Source organism: Dasypus novemcinctus, chromosome 9, assembly GCF_030445035.2.
Source record: "Dasypus novemcinctus isolate mDasNov1 chromosome 9, mDasNov1.1.hap2, whole genome shotgun sequence".
NCBI lineage: Eukaryota > Metazoa > Chordata > Mammalia > Cingulata > Dasypodidae > Dasypus > Dasypus novemcinctus.
Genome location: NC_080681.1, coordinates 84,405,503 through 84,430,306, shown reverse-complemented (window position 1 = coordinate 84,430,306; position 24,804 = coordinate 84,405,503). Strand labels below are relative to the sequence as shown.

At 41.9% G+C, this 24,804-nt stretch overlaps 2 protein-coding genes across 2 annotated transcripts in view; both read right to left on the bottom strand.

Annotated features, from left to right (window-relative positions):
• The window catches only part of BEND5 (BEN domain containing 5), a 51,754-nt gene extending 44,803 nt beyond the window's left edge, over positions 1-6,951 (bottom strand). The window contains exon 1 of the mRNA XM_058303615.2: positions 6,576-6,951. Coding sequence (XP_058159598.1) covers positions 6,576-6,801 — 226 coding nt within the window. The 5' untranslated portion in view covers positions 6,802-6,951. The remainder of the gene's footprint in view (positions 1-6,575) is intronic.
• The window catches only part of AGBL4 (AGBL carboxypeptidase 4), a 1,887,457-nt gene that overhangs the window by 269,759 nt on the left and 1,592,894 nt on the right, over positions 1-24,804 (bottom strand). The gene's annotated exons all lie outside the window — the stretch shown is intronic.

Below are 24,804 nucleotides of genomic sequence, written 5' to 3'. Positions count from 1 at the left end.
CAGTTACTGAGTCCCATGGATTCTCCTGCCTTAATACATCTCAGATCCATCACCACCACCACCTTTGTTTAGGTCTCAATTTTTAACCTGACTGACTCACTTCTCCCAAAGCCTCATCTACCCTCTACATGGGAAGCCACCCCAATGCCTGGCACATAGACAGCACTCACTAAATAAATATTTGAATAGCTCTCTTCTCCCCAATAAAACAAAAGGTCTTATCTCAGAAGGTATAGAGTATGTGAAAACTCCTAACACTGAACCTAGAACCGGCTGGGCACTTAAAAAATACTTGGTAAATTGGAACCTGAAGGCAAAAAACATGCCTATTTCTCTTTCTGCATTTCTTTCTAGTATAAGGCTGACCATGTGGTACAACTTAATACTTGCAGAACTTAAATGAAGCAAAGAAAACCTCTTTAGGTTATATATGTTTTTCCGGTAAACATTTAAAAATGAAGATTATACATATCTTCTCTCTCTTAATGGGCCTGTAAGAAATGCAGATGGGCACAGTGGAAGGAGCATTCATCTTGGAGTCAAAGGCCTTAATTGAATCCCAATTTTCTGGTATGTATTTTAAAATACAAATTATTATGTTCTTAAATAAAAAAGACCACACAAAAAAGCAAGATCTCAGCTTTCCTGGAACAAATTTTGCTTTCAGTCTGTGAACCAGAACTCCGAACTACTCTATAACATTCTATTTAGCTGTAACAAATGTGTGCTTCTGGAACACAAGAAATCACATCAGATAGAAACTTCAATGGTTAACATTCCAGTAGAATCTGCAACAGATGACAGCAGGCAAGTTCCAATCTTTGCTCCAACGTATATCAGCAGAACATGTCAAAACCTAAATTAAAAGTTTTCACTTGCTTTTTTTAAAAAATAAATCCTTTTGTTGGCAGTCTCCTGCTGATGACATGCAACAATCTTTGCATATGAAATCGACTAGTCCCCTGCTTTGCTAACTTTGTAGAAGTTCCAAAGCATTTATGGAGCAAGTGATCTATTTGGACCGACAATGCCAAGCTGGGACCTGAGCCCTGAATGAACTAAAATTACCAAAGCAAGAAGAACATAGCTTTAGAAGTTATTTTCCTCAAATGTGGGATTTCTTCTAGTCAAGGGAGTGATAAAGAATGTTGACTTTTTCCAGATGAACAAAGTTGAATGAAACCTTAAAATCCCACTGCAGGTTTCTGTTCTGAAAAACAAGCTGCTGCTACAAAGGCTCCTGTCCCCCCTTCTTCCTCTTCCCAAAGATAAAAATGCACCTGTCTTTCCAAAGTTCATTAGTGGACTAGGTGCTGGGCACTGTGGATGCTGTAAGACAGGCCCCCATCCTGGAGGAGCTCACCTTCTGGAAGGAAGACAGGCATATTCATGACTAACCCAACCAAGGCATAAAAAGCTAAAGGAATAAGCAGAGTGAAATTAGAGTTCCAAAGGGGAGAGAGAGTGCCACTTGGGGCCTAAAGGCCAGCCAGAATGTCTGAGGCAGGGTGCTTCCAGCACTCCTTGTGTTCACAGAATGGCACAAAATATTGCAGGTCTAGGGAAGACAAGATGGGTAGGTGCGGCTGGGGCTGGTCTGAGGAGGGCTATGAATGCTGAATGCCAGGCTAAGAAGCTGAAGCTTCATTCAGTAGGCAACAGGGAGCTATCGAAGGTTCTAAGGAGAGCAGTGAATTGACTAAGACTATTTTAGAGGATAATCTACAGCAATTTGGAAAATAGCTTAGAGACAGGGTGATCAATTAAGAGGCTTCTGCACTGGTTTAGATGAGTAAGAGCTGACGCAGGCCTGAATTTGGGCAGCAGCAGTGGAGCTGGAAAAGAAAGTCACAAAAATCACCTAGAATTGCCCCCTTTTCTGTGCTCCTCCAGTATCTGGTTTCTATTTAGCACTTATGTCAAGTGTCCTAGACTATAAACTCCCTGAGAATGTTGCCCATTTCTTCTTTACTGTTTCCCACAATGATGCTACATGGCAATGGCTAAAAAGTTAATTCTTCTCTCCCCTGGGCCATGCTATCCCAGGATCATTTCTATCCCAGGATCTTGGTGTGTTGGTCACTGGTGCATCCACATTTTATAGCATTGGACCTGGAACATAGGCAGTAGTAAAGGGACACTTGACAACAAAGGGAATTACACACCCAAATAACAAAAACATAGCACAGGCACCTGGATAGAATGACATAGTATTTAAGATCCTAAGCCTAGAGAAACCAGTTTTTGGTCCTCTGAAAACTACAAAATTCAACACTGTGACCTCTAGTAGCAGACTGGATTGCAGTTAAACAATGGTGAGCTCTCCAAATGGGTAACTCTCACTTTCATAATCCGCTTGATAAATAAATGAGAGTGAGTAAGGAGAGACCACAGCTCAAAGGTGAGCCAAGTCCTGAGCTATGTGGAACTTCCATTTGGCTCCTTGGATAAGCTTTCCTCAGAAAATGACAACACAATGGCGGGCCAGTTGTGTGTGCTGTGTGGAAGGGAAGCTGGTACTGGAGGACAAGGAATAACACAGTGGGCTTAAAAGCTCAGAAACTAAAACCATTTTCTGGCTCAAAAAGCTGCCTTGAGCAGTAAGCTTCATGAACAGTTTCTCCATTTCCTTTCACTCTTTCTAAGCCATGTTGTATAGCTGATGGGAATATCAGCTACTTTACGAACGAGCCTGGCTCTGGTAGACCTGTATTCCAATTCTGGCATTGCTATTTATTAGCCGTACAGCTGCAGACAAGTACCCAATCAATGTCTCTGAGCCTTGGTATCCTCAAACATGAAATGGAAATAATCATAGCAATATCTATCCATAGTGTCTCAGAGATAATGCACAGATAAATAGTGAGACAGTCAATAAAGGTTTTTCTTTTTCTTTAAACTAGAATCAGAATTTGGTGAGAAGAGGGCCATATGCTAGAGTCTGACAAACACCAAAATTGTGGTGTAGGCCACCATGTGCTAGAAAAAAATGCAAGTTCTCACAGCAGGTGGCTTTGACACTTCCTGAGTATAAGAAGGGGTACATTTAAAGACACCTCTGGATTGGTCTGTGTAGATACTCCGTAAAGTAGCATGCACCTCACTGAAAGTCATAAAGTGGCTCAGAAACTACCTCTGACACCATGCCCTTGGTGTCAGAGTGGAATCAGTTACTCATGGATAATTGCACAGACAGAGCCACCTCTGCCTCCTCCTTGAGGGGCCTTCTCCTCATGCTTGGTGCCACAGCACAATGGTATTTACATCCAGGAGATGTCAAAAGATGAGCTCTTCAAGATGAAGTCACTGCAAGCAATTCTCAGAGCCACCAAGTCAAGTCAGATGGGGTTTCAAGACAAACATGAAAATTCTTCTGGATAAATGAATTCCCAAACCCCTCCTGGTCCTTCTACTCAGGTCTACAGCCAAGACAGTGGTTCCAATTTAAAAATTAACTAGCTGATTGGAATTTAAAATGTGATCTCACCAACCTCAAATTCTGGTCATTTCCCCCCCTTTCTCTTTTCAAGAAAAAAACTGAAGATGCCCTTATGCACAACTAAGCAGAGTCTAAGAGACAGATAAAGTAGATACAACCCCCAGGTATTGGTTCCTTTGAGGGCTAAAGAGATCCATGGGTGCTACGGTCATGGCAGATGGGGTTAACTGCCATGTCAGATGGCCCTTCTTTGGAGCTGGTGTTTGTGCGTGATGAATCTGGACTCAGATGGGAACTCTTCATAAGACTTTCATGCTACTGTGCTGGAGTTGTAGTTGGTGTTGGGGTTTAAGATATATTTAGGGGATCTGAATCTCTGGACTGACAATGTGATAGCCAGGCCCTGAGCCTCAATAGACTCCAGCACCTACAATCTGATTTATTGGACTCATCTCACTCAGTTAAGATGAAGTTGAAGAAGGACAACCACCACACCATGGAGCCTAGAGTGCCTACAACTGAAAGCGGGAGGATTGCATCCAGTATCCATGTGGAATCTGAGCCTCCTCTTGACATAGAGGTGCAATGGACACAACCAATCCAATGTCCACAGAGAAAAGGTGGCATTGGAGTGGGAAAAGTGGACATGGTGGCTAATGGGTATGGGGAATGGCAGGAAGAGACGAGATGTGGAGGCGTCTTTGGGACTTGGAGCTGCCCTGGATGGTGCTTCAGGGGCAATCACCGGACATTGTAAATCCTCACAGGGCCCACTGGATGGAATGGGGGAGAGTATGGGCCATGATGTGGACCACTGACCATGAGGTGCAGAGGTGCCCAGAGATGTACTTACCAAATGCAGTGGATGTGTCATGATGATGGGAATGAGTGTTGCTGGGGGTGGGGAGTGGTGGTTGTGGGGGTGGTGGGGTTGAATGGGTCCTCATATATATTTTTTTAATGTAATATTTTTACAGAATCAATAATAAAAATAAATAATTAAAAAGAAATAAAAAGAAAAAAACTGAAGAGAGTTGGGGGAAAGTGGTGCTTTCTGATGCTCTATTTCTTCTTTGGATCTACTCTGCCCATTTCCAGATCTTGTTTAGATTTAAAAAAATAATCCCAGATAGTTATCAACATGCCAAACTGGAGGATGAATTGTCTATAGGTTCAAGATTCATGGCTCTCAGACCAACAGCTAGCTACACGTACGTTACTTATAAGGATTTGTACTAACTTTTAAATCAGAGTTGGTGCAGACTAACTTCTGCCTAAATGGCCTTTCTGTAGTGTTTGAAGAACCAAGAACAGTGTATATATGTTTGCTGAATGAAGGGATGGACGTATGAATGATTTCTATCCCAAAGAAAATGGTCATTGCACACTGAGACATGTACCACTGACATGTATCACTTCTACTCTCCCAGGGCCCTTCCAGATCTAGGAGTATGATACAATCATCAAAAAGTATGCTTTCTTTTCTTCCAGCAAAAGGGAAGCTAAGGTGACAACCCAGTTATAAATTCCTTAGGCTTATACTCTTGAGAAATGAATCTTATTCTCCTCCTTCAAGTAATTAAAAGCAAGCAAATAAACAAAATAATCAGCTACAAAGGTTTCCTTTTTCTATATACTTCCCATAACTCAGTTCTTCTGGCCCCATGTGTCTGGTGGTGGACAGATCTACACCCCTGTACCCAAGGGCTTGTCCAGTAGGTGATAAAGACACAGCCTGGCAAAGAGTACTTAGTGCTGATCAGTTTTTTCAGTTCCAGTTCTTCTTCCACTTGTCAAGTCCTGCAAACCTACTTTCAGAGACAACATACTGGTGGAAAGGAACTAGTTATGAGCCTGTGTTCCAATCTGTCGCTAACTTGCCCAGGGACCTTGGGCAAAAAAGGACTTCCCTTTTTTGAGCCAGTTTCCTCATCTGCCAAATTTAAATTCTGATGCACATTGGGTTCATCAGGCTAAATATGAGGAAGCAAAGGGACTTGGGAAAAATAAGAAACGTCACAAAATTGCCACACCTTAGCAAGATCTTCACTCTTGTGGAGGGCAAGGGTGGCTTACTTTCTCTTCCCACTGTAATGAACATCCTCCTTACCAGAGTCTTTTAGCTGCTCCCCCAAAAGGATGTGATACTTTCCTTTTACCTTCATATCTATACCCAAACCTCCTAGAGCTAGCTAAGAAAGAAAGTCAGCTGACTTCTCCTTAAAAAGGAAAAGGTGCCTCAGCATGGCAGAAAGAACTTTGGTATATGAGATTGAAGGTTTGGTTTCTTGTCTTATTACCAAATGAACCTCAGTATCTTCATTTGTTAAGTGATGATGAGACTATCTGCTCTGCCTATCTCCAGAATCCTGCGAGAGTATGAATGGGAAGTATGGTCTTAGCTTGGCCTAGGAATCCTTTCACGTCTCTCAGTTCTCACTCAGAGCATTCTTGGAGATTCAGAAGTGACAGGGAGGCCAAGGGATGTCTGAAGAGCCTCTTTCTCCTTACCTCTGCCACCTCACCAGGGAAGGGCAGGAGAAAGTGGCACCTAGAGCACTGAGGTTCAAGGCCCCCTCGTCCTGTCCAGTGATGGCCTGGATGGGACAAGGATGTCAGAACTTCCCTCTGTGAAGAGGGACTCTCACCTAGAAGGGTCTCACAATATCTGCCCTGTTTTCTCACTCCAAGGAGGTAACCAAGGATTTTAGAGGAAGAGAAACACAGCTTGAGAAACTTGAGACTGGAGGAAAAGAGAGGAAAGGAACTGGGAGAGAGGTAAAGGGGAGGTGAGCAATACTGCAATCAAGGTACAAACACGCAGGGAAAGGGAAAGTAAAGGAGGAAGGAGAATACAGAGCAACAGAAAGAGGGCAGACACACAAAAAGAGATGGAGACAGACTGACAGCGCCTGAGTGTCCGGGAGGTGGGGAAGACAAAGGGGACCACTCCGTATTTTTAACTGGTCTGGCCTTTTAGCGACATCCCGTTCCCAAAAGAAAAGCCCAGGGGGCGGGAGGAGGAGGCAAGAGCAAGCAGTGGCTCCCCTGGCCCCCTCCGCCAGGGTGCCCGAACCCCTCCCAGGGTCCTGGTCCCAGCTCGGGTCCCACCGTCCCTCCTGGCCCGCTTGCTCACCTGCCAGCGCCAGGATCTGGGCCTTGTGAAGCAACAGCGCGCCCCAGTCCCGGGGGGCGCGCGGGGGGCTCTCCGGCCCGACGCCCAGCTCCTCCGGGCCCCGGTACACAGCGTACACCTTCTGGTTGTCAAAATCCAGCCGAGAGCGGGGGCTGAAGTCGCGCACGCACGACACAGGCAGCGCGTAGCAGACGTTGTCCTCCAGGAACCGCACAAAGGCGTACATGGTGGGCGCCAGGGGCGGGCCCTGGTCAGGCCGGTCACCCCGCGGGGCGGGCGCGGAGGTGGGGACCCCGCGGGGGGGGGGGGCGCGAGTCGAGCCGCCGGGCTGGGGGGCGGGGGCGGCTCCCCGGGACCCGGGCTCCCCCCACTGTTATTGTTCCTGAAAGCACCGCTCTGCCAATCGGCTGCTCTCGCCTGGGTGCGGAAAAGGGGTGGGGGGGGGGGGTGGTAAGGCGGGCGGGGGGCGGATGAGTGGGGTTTGGAAACGCACCGCCACTCTCAAAGTCAGACCCGAGCAATCACAGCCGGAGCGCCGGTTCGAGTAGGAAGGGGAAAGGACAGAGGTTGAGTTGTAATTAATGTTAACAACAACAACAACAACAATAGCACTGCAGAAAACAATGCATTAACTAAGAGTCGCGCTGCGGGCAGGACTATTTTGCATTAACACCTCGCTACAAAACAAATTGTATTGCAACAAAACTGCATGGCCATAGAGAGGAAAGAATGTGAGGGAATGAAAGCTAGGTAGAGGAGGCAATCTTGTTTTGAATCCCAAAGTGTAAACTTGCACTTGTAAGGGAGCAGCATTTTGGAGTGTTTCAAATTCAGCCAGCCACTCCACTTCCTTCAGCCCCTTTAGTTCATTCCTTTGCTTTCCTCCTCCACAAACTGCCAGCTCCTGCTGTGGGGAGGGAGGGTCAGTCAGCCAGAAAAGTTCCCCCAGAGCTGCCAAACCAGTTCTGACCAGAACTGGGGCTTATCTGGGATTTCCAGTTGGACCAGCTGGTTGGGATGGTGGATGGTTTGTCAAGGACTGCTCGCAGTCAGAGGGAGCAGTGGTGCCTCTCACCCCTATCATCTTCCCCTGTTAAGGCACCCCCTCCAGAGCACGCCCGGCTCTGCTCTTGGACTGTTTTGAAGAGCAGGGAGTGGAGGAGCGATCTGAACAAGGCAGGCCCAGGGCTAGCTGGCATTCCTGAAGCGCTCTGAAGAGTCCAGGAATGGACTCCATGGCAAAGCAGTCTTTGCTGTCTCCCTAATATCACATGCAGAGGAGAGCAGGGAGGGGCTTGAGGTTGCCTCACTCCCAGATGAGGCACGAGCACCAGTCCAAAAAGGGCTGACTGGGTTCTGCATTCATAGGAACCCCATCCCACATTAGAGGGGGTCAGCCCACTCACAGCAGTGCCTCTGAAAGGGTGGGCTTTGGATCAAATATGCCTAACTATTTTACCATTGCTTAGCCCAGAACCTGGCACTTGGTAGCGGCTCAATGAATTTTAGTTGAATAATAATAACAATAATGATATTAATAATTTCACTCAGCCATCCATTCATTCATTCTTCTATTCAATCAACAAGAATTCATTGAACACTTACTCCATGCCAGGTTCTGGGCTAGGTGCTGGTGGAAAAGCAATGAAAAGGTAGGACAAACTAATCCCTGGATTCCTGGAACTTGCAGCATTAAACTCAGGACCTGAGTCTCAGTTTTAGATTCCTATGCCAATATAGGTTCCATATGAATAACACATCCTCCTGTCCTCATCATCTTTACAATCTTGCCTGGGAGTATTTTAAAAAGTGTGAGTATTTTCTCCCATTGAGTATACTGCCTTTTCACCTTCTTGATAAAGTCCTTGGAATCACACAAGTGTTCAAGTTTGAGGAGGTCCCATTTATCCATTTTTTCTTTCGTTGCTCAGGCTTTCAGTGTAAGGTTTAAGAATCCACCACCTACCACCAGGTCTTGAAGATATCTCCCTACATTTTCTTCAAGGAGTTTTATGTAGAACTAAAAGCTAGAACGCTTTTATATTTAGGTCTTTGATCCATTTTGAGTTAATTTTTGTATAACGTGTGAGAGAGGGGTCCTCTTTCTTTCTTTTGGATATGGATATCCACTTCTCCCAGCACCATTTGTTGAATAGACTGTTCTGGCCCAGCTGGGTGAGCTTGACATCCCTGTCAAAAATTGCTTGACCATAGATGTAAGGGCCTGTTTCTGAACCATCAGTTAAGTTCCATTGGTCTATAAGTTTATTTTTATGCCAGTACCATGATGAAAGTAAGCCACTGAGTGTACATTTTGGATGGATTGTATAAGACATGGGACTGTATAACACAGTGAGCCAGGTGGTGGAAGATGGACTGTGGGTAAAAGTGCAAATATGTGAGTATTGTCTCATGAACTATAACAAATGTACAATACTAATACATGGTATTAATAATGGGGAGAGGTATGGAAAAAATATACCATATGTGTGCTACAGATCATAGTTGGATGATGTTCTTTCATAATCTGTAACAAATGTCCCACAACAATGTAAGGTGTTGGTAGAGGGATGTTGTATGGGAATTCTGCACAATATGCATGATTGTTTTGTAAGTTCACAACTTCTCTAATAAATATATATATATATGCAATAAAACTAAAATAAATAAAGTATAATACCTATGTAATAGTGAGAGAAATGTTCTCATAGAGGAATGCTTAATGGAGGTGGTGGACTCAACTAACTTACATTTTTAAAGTCTTCTTTTTTTTTAAGTTTTATTTCAAATTATATGAATGCATTTTTTTCTCTCCGTTGCCCCTCTCCCCAGTCCAGCCATTTTTGCTGTCTGTGTCCATTCGGTGTGGGATCTTCTGTATCTATTTCTTTTTCTGTCTTCTCTTTCTCCTCTAGGATTCACCAGGATTCAATCCTGGGGACCTCGTCAGTTGTGCCCCCTCAGTTCCTGGTCTCTGCTGCACTTCACCTTGACTCTCCCCTTTGATTCTCTTTTGTTGCATCATCATCTTGCTGTGTGACTCACTTGCGTGGGCACTGGCTCACTGCACAGGCACTTGGCTTGCTGTGCAGGGACTTGGCTTGCCACACAGGCACTGGCATGGGCACATGGCACATCATGTGGGCACTTGACTTGCTGCATGGGCACCCACATGGGCACTCGGCTTGCTGTGCAGGCACTTAGCTCACCATGTGGGCACTGGTTTGCCGCAAGGGGAATGGTTTGCCACGCAGGCACGCTTTCTCTTCTTCTTTTTCACCAGGAGGCCCAGGGATTGAACCCAGGTCCTCCCATATGGTAGGCAGAGGCCTTATCACTTGAGCCACATCCCTTTAAAGTCTTTTTAATAAACTCTATCTATAAGAAAACAACAACAAAATAAATGTACCAAAATGTTAACAGTGATTTTGTTTTCTATTGCTTTCTTTTATATTTAATTTTATTATTTTCCACAATGAGCAGGTATTACTTAAATAATCGGAAAATGTTAAGCATAATAAAAACAAAGCACTGTGGTCACATTTCAGATCAGCTGCACTAATGATGAAGCCAAACCCCCCCCCCATTCATGTCACTGTGATTTGGAAAGTGCATTATAAAGATGAACCCCATCAATACAAGACTCCCAGATCCAAATGTACAGGTTAGATCACGTTCCCTTACCCCAACCCACTGGTGTATATACAATCCAGACAGATAGGACCACAGATTGTCCTGATGTAGACATTGGTTCAACTATGTCCCACGTACATATGGGAAAAAGAGGAGCTACTCAAAGTTGTTCCAGCAGATTTGCCTTTATGATATACTTTCTTTGTAGTGATCTTTAATGAGTTTTTATTTTAAGAATGCACCCCTAAGATGATCAAGGAGAAGATATGTATAGCCAGACTTCTGAGATAGTTCACAACATGGATCATGCAGAATTGGCCATGTTTAATGAGAATCCATGAAGCTCCAGAATATGTTTGTAAAATGATTTCAAGTAGCAGCATGGCCAACCTCCTCTTTACATCTATATGAGGGTTGACCCCAAAATACATTACTAATCTTGTCTCTCACCACCTTTCCAGACACAGTATAATCCAAGCCTGTCGTATTTGACATTTCTCAAGACAGCATTTTTTCACCAGGTCCTATGCCTCTGTACTTGTTCTGCTCTCATCCTGGGACATTCTTCCTCCCCAAAAGCATGGTGACCTAAACTATCCCCAAGAGCATGATGACCTAAACTAACCCTGAAAAACAGACCAAATGTCATCTCCTTTGTGAAGACTACCCCAACCAACCACGTTCCCCAGGAACAGGCAGTCTCTTTCTACTATTTATGCCAACAGATTTTATCTTGCTTTATTAGAATGTGAGCTCTTTGAGGGTAGATATATAGGCTGAATAACTTCAGCATCCCAGATACCTACCACAGGGCAGGGGAGTAAATACTTATAGAACAAATATATTAAAGAAAGTTAAAGACAGAGCATGGTTAACAAACCCTTAGCACAATTTTTCTTGAAAGTCTGTCCCTCCTTTTCAGAGCTGGAGCTGAATCCCAACTCTGTCTTTTCCATGCCCCATGAACAAAGGACAGAACATTGATTCCACTTCCTGAAAGACTGAACATATTAAATATCACTGCACCTTTAGGTTCAAATAAATTCTCTTTCCACATCAGTGGAAATAATTTTTGTAAGAACCCAGAAAGAAGAAAATAACAAACAATGGATACAGATGCAAACAGAGTAAACAGAATTAAAACATTTGACATGTTACACAGAATGTATTCTGGAGAAGGAATGACAAGCACAGGATGCTCAAAGACCCACTCTTGTACAGTTTAAGGGTGACAGACACCCAGATTTCACCCAGAGTCACACAATCTATTAACACAGCTTCATGTAGAACCTACTATGATCCATACTGTATCTCTTCTGTACTAGTGAAAACTTAGTCCGTGTACCTTTGAATTGACCTAGAAATCATAGGCCCATGCTTTACACATAACAGAAACTCAAAATCTTGATGATTCATTGGTTGGCAAGCAAAGACAGTTTTAAATTACAGACTTTAGACTTAAAGAGATGGTAAAAATGTCAAGTTCAAACCAATCATGGCTGAAACCCCTCTTCAAAATTCCTGCTAAGTGGTCACTGATATGCCTCTTACACAGGTCTAGTGTCAGGAAGCTCACTACCACCATCTCAACTGTTGGACACTCTTGATTGTTAGAAGAAAGATCTTTCTTACCTCTGCTGAGCTGGAATTTTTCACCTTGTAGCTCCATATTAGGGTTGCCACCAAGGGTCACATACCAGCCCTTCAGATATGGGGAAACTTGGGATCCTGTTTCCTTAGGAGATTCTTTTATTCTCCCCCAGACATCTTTACTTCTTTCACTTTTCTCTCCTCATATGGCCTGGTTCCAGTGACGATAATTGTTGATAACTACCTTTCTGTCAAAGTTTACTATAAACCATGTACCATTCTAGGCACCTTGTATACATGATCTCAATTAATTTTCACACGATCCCTTGAGGTGGGTATTATTACTCCCACTGCAGAGCTGAGAAAATCAAGATTTGGGACAAACACTTTGACTCTAGGGGGCCCTGGAAGATTCGTGGTCCTATTTGTGTTTTAGACAGTTTGCTCTAGAAGCAGTGTGGGGAAGGTCAGGAGGGGAGACAAAACTAGGGAGCGGGAGGTCTGTGATGAAGCTGAGTATCCTGTCTTATCCTGCCTGCCCCCGACTCCCTCTTTCTGTGGGCCAAGTGAAATCTGCCTCTCATCCAAGTAATTTTAATGGAGCAGAAAATGTACACATCTGGGGCAGCTTTGCAACTACATCTCCTTTGTGCTTTCCTGTTGGGTTTTGCAGAGACTTGGGTTAATGTCAAGCTCTTTTGGTTTAGCCAGCTGAAGCATGTTCAGTGGCAGCAGAGGGACTTATGTTTCATATTACTGCATGGAATTCTCAATGTAGTTTGCAAAACTATTTTAAGTAGACCTGGGTTCTGTGAATTTTTAAAACAATTGGAGCATGTCTTTTCAACCTCTCAACTAATAATTGACCACATTTTTTCATGATTTTGCCTTTTTTTCCTGTGATGTTTGATTTGACTTTTCAAGTCTCTGCTTTATTTATTTGCCCAGAAAAGTAACGTGCAGTGCTGTGAGCTTAGGGCCACTGTCTCCTCAGGTTGATTCAAGGAAGGAATCTACTGCCAGGAAGATCTGAAGCTGGTGGGAGGCCTGTGGAGAGCATCAACCTGAGCTGAGTACTGCCATCCCAAAGCAGGGCAACGGCCCAGCTCATCCATGTGAACACCTGATTATGAAGTCTGGTTGTGGGGTTTTGGGCAGGGGAAGGTAAAAGCAGAGGAGAGGGGGAAGGAAGGAAAGGAAGGAGTTGTCTGTTCAGCACAGGACCAAAGGCCAATGAACATCACCTGGATAACTTGTGTGGTACTACTCAGAGGGAATGGCAACTTTCACATAGGTGACAGTTTGGAGGCCAAAAGAATGTGGGGTTTGGAATTAGATCAGGGGTTAAGTCTTGACTTTGCTACATATTTGCTCTGACTTTGGGCAAGACACGTCACTTCCCTGAGCCTCAGTTTTCTCACTGGTCAAAAGAGGCTATTGAAATATCTATCTTGTGAGAGTGTTGCAAGGATCAGGGCAAGAGTTTTTACCCCCCTCTGTTTATCACCCAGGGAATGTAAAAGTTATCCCACTCCCAGATCCTATCTCTTGAGATACTCATTCAACTGGTCTAGGACGGGGCCTGGGCTTTGATGTATTTTAAATTTTAATTCACAGATTATTCTAATATACTTGGAAGATTTTAAGGTGACATGCCAGGCACATAGGAAATGCTTAACAAGCTCTAGCTATTACTATTTTCAGGGAAAATATATAGGGCTCTGATATGATTGTATAACCCTGAATAAGTCACTTAACCTCTCTGAGTCACAATTTCTTCATCTGAAAAATGATATATCAAGGTAAAAAAAGACAGAACATTAGTGTTAGACTGTGACTTCAAATCCTGGCTTGACCTCAACAATTGTGGGGTCATGGGTAAGTTTCTTAATCTCTCCAAGCCTTACTTTCTTCATGGGAATGTTAATACAACTTCCTAGTGCTGCTAGGAGGATTAAATGAGATAATCTATGTAAAATGTTTGGCCCAGTGCCTGGCACATGGTGAGAGTCCTGAGTAAATGATAGTTACTATTATTAGCATAATTTTTATTATAGTTATTATTACAAGGGCTTGTAACCCCATGCTGATAGAGTAGGTATCCAATAAATGGTTAGTGAACTAAATTAAATCCAAAGAGCTGAGCAACAAGTATGATGATCCAACAAGTACCCCAGAACACTGCCATTCAAGCACTACCCCCTTTAAACCAGAGCCTATAGGCACAAGTTGCAACAGCCAAAGAATCTGTTAGTATTCAAAGTATTTTGTGAACTTTCTCAGTCCTTAAAAGTAAAACTTTTACTATTTGTACTTTGTTTTGACTCTACTCTCTTCTGCCTAGCCTCACATAGATCATAGACCTCTATACCTGTGTTTGCCTCAGTGATTATCTGCCAACTAAGTGAAGTCTGTGAAAAGGCCAGGCCTGTTTGAGGTAGGGCAGCTGCACTGGAATCAGTGTTCCTTTGTTCAAAGGGACTGTGCCGGGAATACCGCTTGCTTATTTCAGCATGACCTGCTCAGGATCATCCAGTGAGTTACCTTCCAAATCATATACCAGCCTGCACACTGCTCCTCCTGTGATTCCAAAATTATGTCCTAAGAACAAGACTTACCACATCTCTATCATGCTATTGTGCCCACTCTCTCACCTTGGCATCCAAGGCCCCTGGGCTCATCCCATCCCACCTCTCCAACCCCAGCTTCCACTGACCCTGACTCACACTTCACCTATAGCCAGGATGGGCTCCTCCATGTCTCCCACAGGCATCAGACTCCTTCTTCTGTCCCCGACTTTGGTCTTTGCTTTTTCCCTTGCCAGGAATGTCTCCTCTATCACATCTGCTTCTCCTTATCCTACCAGCCCTTCAAATGCCTGTTCAAGTCTCTCTTCAATCCTGATGCCTTCTCTGACTTCACCTGGTCCTACTAATGCTTCTTTTCTAAAGTTCTTATGTACTTGTTTGTCCTCTAAATAAATCAGAATAGTGATATATTTGGAGTAACACAGATCTGGCTTCAAATCCCCATTCTTCCATTAATGGCTATGTGACCTGTGATCTTAGGCTAGCAATTTAACCTCTTTAAGCTTCAGTTTCTCATTCTCTTCAAATGGGTGATAGTAATAGTATCTACCTAAAAGATCATTGTATTAATTAAATAAAATAATAGATGTATTCAATACATGGTAGCCACTGCCACTACTATTTTTAGTAGTCACACATGATTGGAAGTTTAGCTGTGCACAATTCACTGCTTTTTCTCTAGTAGTAGGTGGCATCATTTGTGTATTCAATACTATCATATTCACCATTTCTTCATGACTGCTTGCTCATCTCCCCAGGTAGAATATCAGGTTCTTAAGGGTAGAGACCACAGTAAGTAAGGTTTGAGGGTGTACTGTTGCATTTCACAAAGCACTGCAGTGAGGCAAATTATGTAAATCCCTTAGGTTTCACGTGTTTGAGAGCCTCTGAAGCTATGGGATTTGCCTAAACCTGCAGCAAACGCAAGGCATTTGTGCTTGGAGCCATTCATTCTTTCACACTGACTCTGTTAAGTATTATTTTAGAAGAAATAAAATTGTATATGCATTATATAAAATAAAATTCAGAAGCCTTTTGAGTGTGCATCTTGGCCTGATGTTGAGATCTAGGCGAGCACAATTAAATTCAACCAATCAACTCTCAGCAATGTTCTGCTTTCACATGGGCCACACAGAGGACTTGCTGGATATGGAATATCTGAATCCAGGCATTTTACTCTTGCAGTATATACCCTATATAAGCAAAACAAAGCAAATGAATTCCCAATGGTTAAAGATAAGAAGTTTATGAATAGAAGAGATAGTCATAAAGGAATAACATTCAAATCACTTTTGAAAAAGAAACAAAAATTGGATATACTTGGGATAATGAAGCTTGCCTCATTTATGAATTTCAGTTAGGGACCAACTAACTTTAAATTTAATAATTTCCCTTATTAAAGTAATCCCTTCTGTCATTTTTCAGTGGAAATGTCACTTCCTATGGAAAACCCTCCCTGAATCTCTGCTCCCATCCCCATCTGTAGACTAGCTCAAGTCCCTGTTATGTACTTACACAGCTCCTTAGAGTTTTCTTCATGGCGTTCATTCTAGTACATAATTATATCTTTATTCTATAGATGTTTGTCTCTGTCATTAGATCAAAAGCTCTATTAGAGAAGGAGCCTTAGGTTTTCTATACTATTGTATCCTATTACCTGGCCTGTCAATGGGAGACCCTAGACAAACAATTGTAGAATGAGTGAGTACTTGCCTAAAACATAGAAACTGGAGCAGAGAAAAGCCCCCAAAGGTGAGATGGGAGAGATGTATCAAGGGCCCTATTCTGTGCCTCTGAGTATCACTCTCCTCTTATGAGTATCTTTCTGTTTCTGAATCCCCACTAAACCTGGTTCCCGCAGTCTGGCCCAAATATTGATAAAAAACCCCTTCCTAGTTTTCCCTTAGTACAACTAGACAGTTTGACATTTTCAAAATGCTTTCCTAAATATGAAAATAGAATGAAATAGAAATAATTAGAGAAAATTACACACAGCAAAAACTTACTTAAATTGACAATCACATATAGTTGGCAGGCACTCATACCATTAATAATACAATAGTATTAGCAATCTCACTGACACAGTCTATGGTTCTCCTGGGAAATGAGACGGTGATTCCACCTCATCCCTTTCTTGCCCTGCTATGGGCTCTAAACACATACTCAGTTAGGATAGTACAGCTTTTCCTATTCTACTGATGATCCCAACATTATTTGGGAGAAAACAGAGCATCCTTCTTTCAAAGACTGCATGCTAGTTCTCTGGTTAGCACCTCTACTTATCCTGGCACTCTATGGCTCAAAATGTCTGCTCTGCACAGGTCCACAGAAGGCCAGAGCATGCCCCACATTGTCATTCATTCTTAGGCTTTTGTTGATAACTCTGAGCTGTCATTTCAGTGTCAGAGACACACAGGGAACATTCACGTAGGGGGTTAACTCATCTCAGAAGTATATAGCAAACAATGAACAATGTTGATTTTCTTAAGAATGTCTCCTAATCATACCATTAATTCAATACAAAACCAGAGGAATGGAATGAAAAGGGATCTAAAAATTATTGATATTTCTTATAAGATCTGTGCTGGCTGCTTTACATATGAACTCTTTTAATGTTTTCAAAACACCTTATGAGGCTGGAAATATTATCATCTTTATTTTTCTGATGAGGAAACTAAGACTTAGAGAGATGATAGAAGTTTTTTATAGTCACATGGAGAAGACTTGAACCTAAGCTTCTTTGATCCAGAGTCTGGTCTTTGAGGACTGTTTTGATATAGACCTTGTCTCAGTTTCCTGAGGCAAGAAGGATTTGAACTGGTTGTGAAATTTAATCCCTACTTCCCTTTTCCTAGAAATTAGTGAGCTAGACCTCATGGGAAAGTTTAATATCAATCATTTGCAAGCATCCATAGGTTGAATAGCTATTAATTCTATGAATACTGAAGATTTGCCTACGTTATCTATGGTTTCTTAAAGCAAGGCCTTTGTATTAGTCAGCCAAAAAGGGGTACTGGTGCGAAATACCAAAAATGTGTGGTTTTTATAAAGGGTATTTATTTGGGATAGAGACTTACAGTCACAAGGTCCTAAAGTGTCCAATTTAAGGTACCGTAAGAGGTACTTTCTCACCAAACTCTGTTGCCAGGAGTTGAAGCAAGACAGTGTGCAATGTCTACGAGGGTTCAGCCTTCTTCTTCCTCTGAAGGCTCCATGGTCCCAGCTTCTTCTGATCTCAGCTGTAGGCTGGCATAAGGCTTGCCTCTCAGGGCTTCTCAGCTGCTCTGTTCTCTTCAGCTGCAAAATATCAGGTCCATTTTTCTTCCCAGAGCTGAAGGATCAAAGTTCATTCCTCTTCCATGTATCTGCTTCTCTGTGTTCTAGATTGAGCACCCATTTTTATAGCTGAGGGGGTGGGGACTCAACCTTGCATGCCCTAATGATGTGGTCGAATCAAAGCCCTAATCTTAACATAATTTAATAAAAGATATCTTAGCTAAATCTAATACAATCAAAGGGCATCACACCCAGAAGAACACACCAGTTTATAAACATAATCAATATCTCTTTTTGGAGTTCACGAATAATACCAAACTGCTACACCAGAGGCCCTGAATTTCTCAAGCACTCTGAGCTCATTAACTGCTCAAGCAGTTATTACAATCTTACGTCCTCTGTTGATGTCCTGGGAGGTACAAGCTTGTCTAAGTTAGGAAAGAGAATATCTCAGAGATATCTCTTTGAGAAGTTTCTAAACCCCAGGAAGAGAGTTTTTTCTTATCCTGCTATTAATTGAAGGATGAATAAGCATAAGCATAAGCATAATAGCAGTGAACATTTGTGGAATACTTATTACCAGTCTTTATATATGCTTCTCATTTATTTCTTAAAACAATCCTGGGAGGTGGGTATTATTATTATTAGACACATTATAAAGTTGAGGAAACTGAGGCACATGATGTTAGGCAACTTGCCAAAGGTCACATAGGAGTAAGTGCTGGTGCTAGAATTCAAACCCAAGCTACCCAACTCTAGAGCTTCAACCATTCTTACAACTGTGGGTCCCTCTGAGTCTGACTCTTGCCTCAGTGAAGTGGATCTGTTCCCTTCTAGCTGGGATTGGAGTAGAGTTGATGGGGGCATACATCCTCTAAGGGTCACATGCTAGTTCTCCAGGGATGTTCAGACCATCTTGATTTGGTCTAGGTAAGACCCTGACAGGCACTGATATCTAGATCTCCAACAAGCACCCAAGAGTTCATTAACATTTTCATCCTAGATCATGGTGGGTAGGAGTATACCAGATTCAATCAATAATACAGTTAATGTTTTTCTCATTTATCTCAAAACCACTTTCTTAGTAGCACAACAGAGCTGCCTATTATGCCAACATCTCTACCACCACCCCTAAAAAATGTCCTTGACTTCTAAGATTTTATTTTATAATGGAAAAATGACTAATATATACCACACATTTTAATGTTTTTTTTTAAAAATTAGAGTAGCTTTGGACTTACAAAACAATCATACATAAAATACAAGAGTTCCATATACAATCCTATTATTAATGTCTTGCTTTGATGTGTTATGTTTACTACAGCTGATGGAAGCACATTTTTATAATTGTACTAATAACTATAAGCCCATGATTTAACATAGAGTTCATTGCTAATGTTGTGCAGTTCCATGGATTTTTTAAAAAGACATTTCATTCTAGTAACATATATAAAACTTAAAATTTCCCTTTTTAACTAGGTTTGAATATATAATTCAGTGCCAGTAATTACATTCACAATGTTGTGCTACTATCACGACCATACATTACCAAAACTTTCCCATCATCCCAAAAGCTGGGCAGTATTACCACAGATATGCTATCAACTATTTCTCACTGAGTAATGCTGAGGCAGTCTGCCTTGTTTAAGAAAGTTGGGACCCTGCTAAGATCTGTACCTTTATCTTATAAAGTTTTGGAATTTTAGCTGAGTTTGGGGTTCTTACTGTCTGCTTTTAAAATCATTTTCACTCTTTGTATATTTAAAACATGTCTTTAGAATTGTGAAACACTGTTCTTAATAATAAAAAGGATGAATTATGTTATGCCTTTCTATTCCCATTTCTGGGTTCTCTTCTTGCCTTCTTGCCTGCATTCTTCCTGTGATGGCCTGCCTTGTGTCCTAACTCATCTGGGATACTAGCTGTGAAAGTCTGGGCCAGACTCTTAACTCCTCTAAGACTGTCTTAGTTACAGTCTTACTTATTTACTTACCTATTTATTTATTTACTTATTATTTATCTGTACTGGGGATCAAACCCAGGAACTTGTACATGGGAAGCAGGTGCTAAACCACTAGAGCTACATCCACTTTCTTCATTCATTTATTAATGAAATGTTTATTGAGGACTTATTATGCACTCATAGGAAGTTCTTGGCATACAGTGGAGAACCAGGCACACTCACTTTCCTTTTCTTTAAAATGGGAAAATGATCTTTATTTTTTAGGGTTGTTAAGAGGAGTAAATGAAGTAATTTATGTCAAAGAGAAGAGGAGGAACCCAAAGAGGAGGATTAAAATTTATGGAGCACCTGCTCTGTCTGCAGTAATGCTATTACTGAAGATTACGTATGCAATCTTCACAACACTGTGAAGTGATTGTTGTTATCCCTATTTTACAGATGCATAAATGGAGGCTCAGAGAGGGAAAGTGAGGGCTCAAGTCATGCACTGGATGAAAACGTGGACCTGACTAGTTATGAAGTCCATGTGGTTCCCACCATATTGCCTCCAGTGGTGCTTGGCACTCTGATTGTCATTTGTCCTCTCCAAACCTAGCTCCAAGAATAGGAGACTATTCTTCTCTGGCTGCCAAGCAATACATCTGATAGCACCAACTGTGGTTTGGGTAGAATAAGAGGTACTTGGGTGGAAAGCCCAAGTCCTGACCCTGGCTTCTTAGGGAAATAGATGCAAAGAATATTTCTGAAAGATGGTAGAAATCTATATTAAGATCACAGATTTAAATTTGTGGTTGGAATATGCAAACAACTATCAATAACTCCAAGTCACCAGGGGGAGGATTCTATAGTCCTTTGGCAGCCAGACTCAGCAGCTCAGGAGACAATTGTGATATGAACTTTTGGAATAGGAACATTTTCTTTCCCAAAACAACCTATCTCTGCTCCAGCCACCTTTAAAGGTGAAATGCTCAAAACTCTCTATGCTTCTGATTACTCCCACTCCCCAGGTTGGAGGCAGATCTCAACCACATAAACAGTGAGGTATAGTTTTCCATTTGTAATACTCAAAGTCTATCCAAGGAGCAAAGAGTCTTCCAGGACTTAGTCTTCCAGGACTTCAATTAGTGCCTCTCTATTTTCAAGAAGCTGAAGGCAAAGCAGAAAGTGAAATCACTGTGCCTAATACTTGGCAAGAGGGCTGCAAAATTGCCCCCAAACTAAACAGGCTGAACTTAGGCACCCGTTTATTTTCATCTCTCTTTTTGGCAGGTCACTTGAAAGTACATAACAAATTCACCAGCACAAGAGTCAGGCAAGCACTGTCCACATGGTCTTAACTGTTTTTGATCAAATCTTTATCTTTGGTATCAAAAAAAGGAAAGTCCATGACAGAAAGTGCTGCTGCCACTGTGAAAACTTGTGAGAGTTACCAGAATGAAAACATGGACACAGAAAAAACAAAGCAGAGCTTTGTGTTCAAAGGAAAAAAACAACAACCTTTCCTTGGGATAGTGAAATTTCATCCTGAAGGTTTTCCTCCTCTTCTTCTTTTTTTTTTTTTTAACTTGGCAATGTAATAAACATCTTAAAATAGAGTTATAAAACAGAAACAGATTCTGTAGAAGAAACCAAGAATAGCGTCTTTTGAGAACTTATAGTCGGAACCTCTCATTCTAAAGTTGATGCAACTGAAGCCCAGAGAGGATAATGATTTCCCCAAAGTCCTAGTGTTTGTCATTGGCCGAATCAGTACTGGAACCCAGATTCTAGTGGGACTTTTCTCTGTCCTCCACTGCCATGTGCTCTCTTGATTACAGAGAAAAGCCTTCAGTAAAAGGTGATCTCATCCATGCCCATGGACATGTTCCAAGACTAGCTTACCTAGTCTAGAGAAAGATAATTCAGCATTTTCAAGGTTTAGCATTGCAAGAAGATTCTCCTACTTGTGAAAAGTGTGGTGGGAGACCCTCCCAATTCTCCCTCCTTGGGTGTCATCTTTCCCTCAGGGTCTCTCTTCAATCTTGCTGTCACTTTTATGTTGCCCATGACTTTGCTATCCAATGACCATCTATACCCACCCAATCAGAGGTGTTGTTAATTCTCTGACACTCTGGTCAAAGCATGGGCCCAACACATTTCCCCCCAGGTTTTCCTAAGCACAGTTAAAGCAGTCTTCCTTTCAAAGTGACTTTACTAAATATTAAAGTGAAAGAAAGGCAGTAGAGCATAGTAGAGTGATCTGGGCTTTGAAATTGCACAAACCTGAGTTCAAAACCCAGCTCCACAGTTCATTAACTGTGCAGAACTGGGCAAGTCATTTGACTTGTCTGAACTTTGGTTTCCTCATCTGTAGGATAGAAAGATTTACTTCTCAGGGTATTTGAGAGAACTAAATGAGAGAGCATACACAAAGCAACTAGCACAGAGCTTTGTACTCAGTGGCACTGGTGTTCACAAAGCACTAAAAAAGTATGGTTTAGAAAACACAGGATTATGGCCAATCTTTTAAAAATCATTTCCTGGCCCACTTTCTTTGGACCAAACCCTGTACTAATGGTTGGGACAGAGACAAATAAAAATGGTCCTTACCCTGGAAGAAATATTTTTTTCCCCATGGGAGAAACATGCAAATGAGCAAACACAATGACTATAAAAGAAGAAGTAGAGTAATATTTAATGAGTTTCATGAGCTGAACTTGTTATGTTTATTAAATTATGTAATCTGGATTAATCCAGGAAGGTTTATTGTTAGCCTTGATACTAATGGAAGTATGTTTAAGTGAAGGTAGTTTTTCCAGGAACAGGAAAGCCTAAGTCTGCTCTAGGGAATCAGAGAAGACTTCCCAGAGAGGGTAGTTGGAGCTGACACCTGAAGGAAGTGTAGGAGCTCCACAGGTATAGGAGGCAGAGAAGGATAACGCTATTTGGGATAGAGAGCCTAGTGTGTGCAGAAGCAGAGAAGGGGAATAAGCTTTGGTACTTTTAGGGAACTAAAATATTTCAGTATTGCTGGATCACAATGCTGATATTTATCTGTCAACTAGACTTCTTTCTCCATCTTGATCTCCCATAGGTGCTTCCTATTCCAAATGTCCCAACTTGAACTAAACCTTTCTTTCCGTTACCACCTATATCTCCTACTTGTTTTCCTCTTGCTTCCCTGACTTGATGAATGACCCACTAGCCACCATCCATCTAGTTAGAGTTCTCAGAGTGTCTGCATATTAAGCTTTTGGAAATCAACTTCCATTTCATCCCTGACTTATACAATCAATTCTGCTTCATTGTCACTAGTTTTGATGGATTCTTAATGTGGCACAATCTCCTAACTTCCCAGCTCTCGCAGCCTATTCCTTCCAACAAGTCTCCCTGCTAGATAATTAATGTTCTGTAAACAAATGTTCATTTGTACCAGGAAAGCACATATTTAAAGAAATTTTGTGATAAAGCAAAAAATCCTTTTTACAATATGAAGACTACTTCTCTTGCAAACTTTTCCCATCATAAATTTATTATTTAGTTTGGATTTTCATTTCACATATTAATCTAAAGCTCTCTTAAAACAGTGCCTCCAAAACAAACAAACAAAAAACCTACCCAATGGGTAGCTGGTATTATCTGAAGGCTTATCCTTAACACATGCTTCCTGAGATACCTCTCTTCTCTCTAATTCTAGGCACTTTGAACCACAGACTCAAGACTTGTGCATTTGCTAGGAGAAAGAAAATGTTGACTCAGCAAGATGAGTAAGGAAATATGGATTTATTAACAATGTAATATATGCCTGGCTTTTTTATTTTTGTTCTATCATTTTATTCTTCACAGCAACCCCTTGAGGTACTATGCATTCTACAAATAAGAAAACTTAAGCAACTTGCTCAAGCTAGTGGCAGCTTGTAAAGGAGAGGACTGATATTGAAAGAGGTGCCTGAATTAAATATAATGAGATTATCATTTCTGAGCACACCCTTCCAAACTATGTATTTAGGTTATCTAGCAAACTATATTGTCCTTTCAAAGTGTATATAAAGTCTTTAATCAAAGGTTGATTCCCCAGGAGTGGGCTGTATACACTGGGGTTGGTGGGCAAGAAGCTGCAGTGGAAACGTTTCTGTTTGCTGCTGCCTTGGGGCTCTACCCTCATGCTGGGAGCCAGTGTCAGGTGCTGCTGTAGGAGGGGCTGATTCAGCCCCATAGGCGCTTTAGAGAGGAAGCACCTTGGCTCAGATCTGAAGTTGGGTCCCCTCTAGGGAGACTGAAAAGGTGTTTATTTGCAGGTTTTGGCCCAGTTGTTCAAGAAAGGGGAAGCACAGAAACATTTTTAGAATAATTAATGCGTGCAACAGAACTCAGAGACTGTACCCATAGGAATTCTCCCCCAATCATTTGTTTCAGAAAACACTTGGAGTTTACTAAGTACCTGCCTCCTGCAAGGCTCTGTGCTCTCTCATGAACTTTCAATCTTTCCTCTTGGGGGGTCCCTTCCTATCTGCACTTACTCATGTTCAAATCTTTCCCAGCCTCAAAAAACAGCCCCCACCTACACATCAAAATCCTTACTCACCCCTGTCTTCTTCACAGGCAAAACTGTTAGAAAGATAGAGCTGTCTACACTCAGTATTAATATTTGCTTACCTCCTATTCATTCCTCAACACCACTACAGTGTAGCCTTTGCCTCCATAGAAATTGCTCCCCAGGATATCAGTGACATACTGAATTCAAGGACACATTCCTTTTCTTGATCTCAGGCATTCACACTGTTGAATGTTCCTTCTTTTAGAGATGTTTTCTTTCCTTGACTCTAGCAGTCCTGGTTTGTTTTGGACTTCTTTGATAAACATTAGCCTCCTATCCACATTTAAAAAAAAACACTTTTTGTATTGAAATACTCAGGTCCGCAGGATGGAGGAATAGAGTATGGATTAGAGTGGACTTACTGATATTCTACTATGGAACTATTGTGATTAGTAATGGAAGAAATTGTAGCATTGATGTGAAGAAATTGGCCATGGTACTTGCTAAGGGAAGGGAGAGGGAAGAAGAAATATGATGTGGGGGCATTTTCAGGGCTTGGAATTGTCCTGGGTGGTACTGCAGGGACAGATGCTGGACATTGTATGCCCTGCCATGGCCCACTGTTTGGACTGGGGGAAGAGTGTAAACTGCAGTATAAACCAT